Source organism: Nicotiana attenuata, unplaced genomic scaffold (genome assembly GCF_001879085.1).
Source record: "Nicotiana attenuata strain UT unplaced genomic scaffold, NIATTr2, whole genome shotgun sequence".
Lineage (NCBI taxonomy): Eukaryota > Viridiplantae > Streptophyta > Magnoliopsida > Solanales > Solanaceae > Nicotiana > Nicotiana attenuata.
Window position 1 is genome coordinate 838,683 of NW_017670287.1, and position 3,181 is coordinate 841,863.

At 31.9% G+C, this 3,181-nt stretch overlaps 1 protein-coding gene across 1 annotated transcript; it reads right to left on the reverse strand.

Moving 5' to 3' along the window:
* Positions 1-413: 413 nt before the first annotated feature.
* LOC109237261 (ethylene-responsive transcription factor 1B-like) lies at positions 414-1,504 on the reverse strand. The gene has a single exon (XM_019403545.1). It carries the CDS (start codon positions 1,279-1,281, stop codon positions 706-708), a length of 576 nt encoding a protein of 191 aa, XP_019259090.1. The 5' UTR covers positions 1,282-1,504; the 3' UTR covers positions 414-705.
* Positions 1,505-3,181: the final 1,677 nt, after the last annotated feature.

A 3,181-nucleotide genomic window follows, 5' to 3' on the forward strand; every position in this document is an offset into this window, starting at 1 on the left:
AAAAATATCGAAGCGAAAGAAATAATAAGTAGTAATAGAAAATTACGAATAAGAAAATACAAGACTAACACTAATACTACCGGTAAGGACAAGGAAAATGCTCGACTACCTACTCTCTTACCTAATTCTCGACCTTTACACTCTCCTATCAAAGGTGATGAGCGTCGTTTATCTTATACAAGACGTAAAGCAAACTTGATGGTGTAAAATTTTTTTTATATAACTTAAACTAAAAAAAAAGATTTTAAATCATTTAATTATAGTACAACTAACCGACCCTACAGATTGGCTGATCAAAAATAAGGAGGACCAAAAAGAGCAAAGTCTCAATATTTCACACAACAGTAGTACTCCTTTCTTACCTTGAGAGAAAATAAAAACAATAACATAAACTTAAGAGTGTGGAAAACCTAGACAAAATCCAGTGAAATTGGCCTTTCATTGCCTTCTCTAAAGTACAAGAAGAGAAGGGTTTAGTATCAAAAATATTTAAAAAAAAATACATACATGTCGATGGATATGAACGAGTACGTAGTAAATGAGGAAAAGAAATAGTAAGAACAGATCATTAAATTTGTAAGTAACGAAAATCTTAACCGGGACAGGACATGACATGTCAAAACTTTAGCGGAAAAAGTCTTAACTTGTCTCCGTCCCGTTTGTCATCCTTAACTCAAAATCTCTGCGTGCATGCTAGTTAAAATACTAGAAAGACATTGAAGGATCACAACAACCTTCAGACAACCTCAAAATTTCTTCCAAATAATCAGCTCCTAAATCCTCCAAAACCAACACATTTTCAAAGCTCATCTCTTTTTCCTTTTTCTTTCTATGAATATTATTCTTACCTTTTTTCATAGAATGCATTTTCTTCAGTATCAAAACAGGTGAACATCCTTCTTCAAATCCACACTCCATCTCCATTAACGATTGATAAACAATATCCACTGGAAAATTTAACACTGCCATTGTCCCATGCAACGTGAACGCAGCTTGATCATAAGCCAAAGCTGCTTCTTTTGCAGTATCGAACGTTCCAAGCCAAACCCTAACGCTATTTCTAGTTGAATCTCTTATTTCCGCCGCGTATTTTCCCCATGGCCTCCTTCTTACACCTCTATAATTTGCTCCTTCGTTCTCTTTCGAGTGTGTTTCTTGTTTATTGACATGAAGATTATTATTAAATGAATTTTCACCAGCTTCTGATAGAACATTGAGAAGAAGCATGTCTTCAGTATCATTCTCATTGAAACCAAGATGATTGTACTGTGAATAATCCATTGTCTAAACTGTCACTAATAAAAAAAATAGGAATTAGCAACGGACAAATTCTGTAGCTAAACAGAAAAATTCGGCGCTAATCTTATTTAGCGATAGATTATCAAGAAATTTTATTAGCTTCGAGCGATTTAGTGAAAAATTGGGCAGCTAATTCCGTTTTTTTTTTTTTTGGGTAGTGTGTTTTGAATTTTTGATGTGATATTTGATCAATGTGTGTTTTTGGTTTTTTGAACTTAGGGGAAGGATACGTTCTATATATAGAGATTGATATGTGCACACGAGGGGTTTATTAGAATATGTGTTAAAATAAAAGTTGATGGAAAGATAGTCTAATGATCAAAATTTATGTTTGAAATTCAATTGATTGAGACAGTGGAGTGTGGTCTTCTTATTAGAGTAGTAATAGGGGCTGCAGAAATTAACCAAAAAAGAATTAGTGCACGTTTGGTCAACTGGTCATATGTTGGTCAAACATAATATTGGGAATGGCGGCCAGCTCATGAAACCATATATTAAAAATCATGATCTCTGCACTAATGACTTCATCTGGTCCACTTTTTTCATTTACCATTGTTTTTCTTCTTTTGCCCATTTATGTAATTTTATGATACACGATTGAATTATCATTTCAGAAAATGTATTAATCGAATGAAGAGGTGTTTTGATTTGACACAGTCATGCACATAGTTTTTGTGTGTGTGTGTGGTGGGGAGGAGGGGAGGGGGGGGGGGATTGTAGTCTGTATATATAATTGAAAAATAACCTGAATATTCACCCTAAAACGTTAAGACAATATTGCATGGAGTAGTCTAAAACTATTATAAATACAGAATACTTTACAGAAAACAAGTGTAACATTCTCAATACCCTCTTGCAATGGAAGAAAGAAGCCCAAAGAGATAGAATATGATCAGAATATTAATATGTGATTATAATACGTAGATTAAATAATAAAAAATATTATTTAGTAAATTACTTTTGTTGGTAGATATTTGATTTATTGGAATAAAATGAAATATTTACTTTATATAATATAAAATAAGTGTTTGATTTAAATTAAATTAGATAAATTGAAATAAACTTTTATTTTAAATTTTAAGCTTTGAAGACGGGTAAATGTGTTCTTTTTGTTATTTTTATTATGGGATTACTAATCCAGTGATTGTTTATTTCACATTAATGTGGTATACAAATAACACCATTGTGATATAAACAAACTCGAATTTCTAATCCTAGAGTACAAAATTGTACCAAGTATGGAATAAAATAATTTTACTATTTATTTCGAAATTATGATCCCTTATTCCATTAACCAAACGATCAGTTTTGCCAATGAAGAGAATAACAGATCAATCATCTTGGAATATAGATCGATGATGATTAGAGCCATTAATATGGGCTTGGCCCGTTGGGCCAGCCCAGCCCGGCTCGTAATTTAGCAGGGATGGGCTAGAATTTTTGGAGTCCATTTAAAAGTGAGACTTTGAAGCCCGGCCCGAGTAAGCTCGTGGCCCATGAGGCTTGAGTGAGCATGGCCCGTGAGACTAATAAAAATACGTATTTAAAATATACAAAATATAAAAAAGTATATGATACAAAAAATAACATAAAGAGTATCCCAAGCTTAAAGTTTATTAAGCTCATCATATTAAAAGATCAAAGTCTTAACGTTAATTAATTTTAAAAATTTAATTATTTTTAATATTTAACTAATTAATATTGATACGAATTGTAAAGGTAGATAAAAGTGAAGATGTTAAGGCAACCTTCTCACAAGCGGATTCGAATGTGTTTGATGAAGATGATGTGTTAAATTTCCCATAAACGTATAGACGTTCTCTTGAATACTTTTATTTGAGTTTAACTTTTAGTGAATAAAATATAGTCTTATCTTTTATTT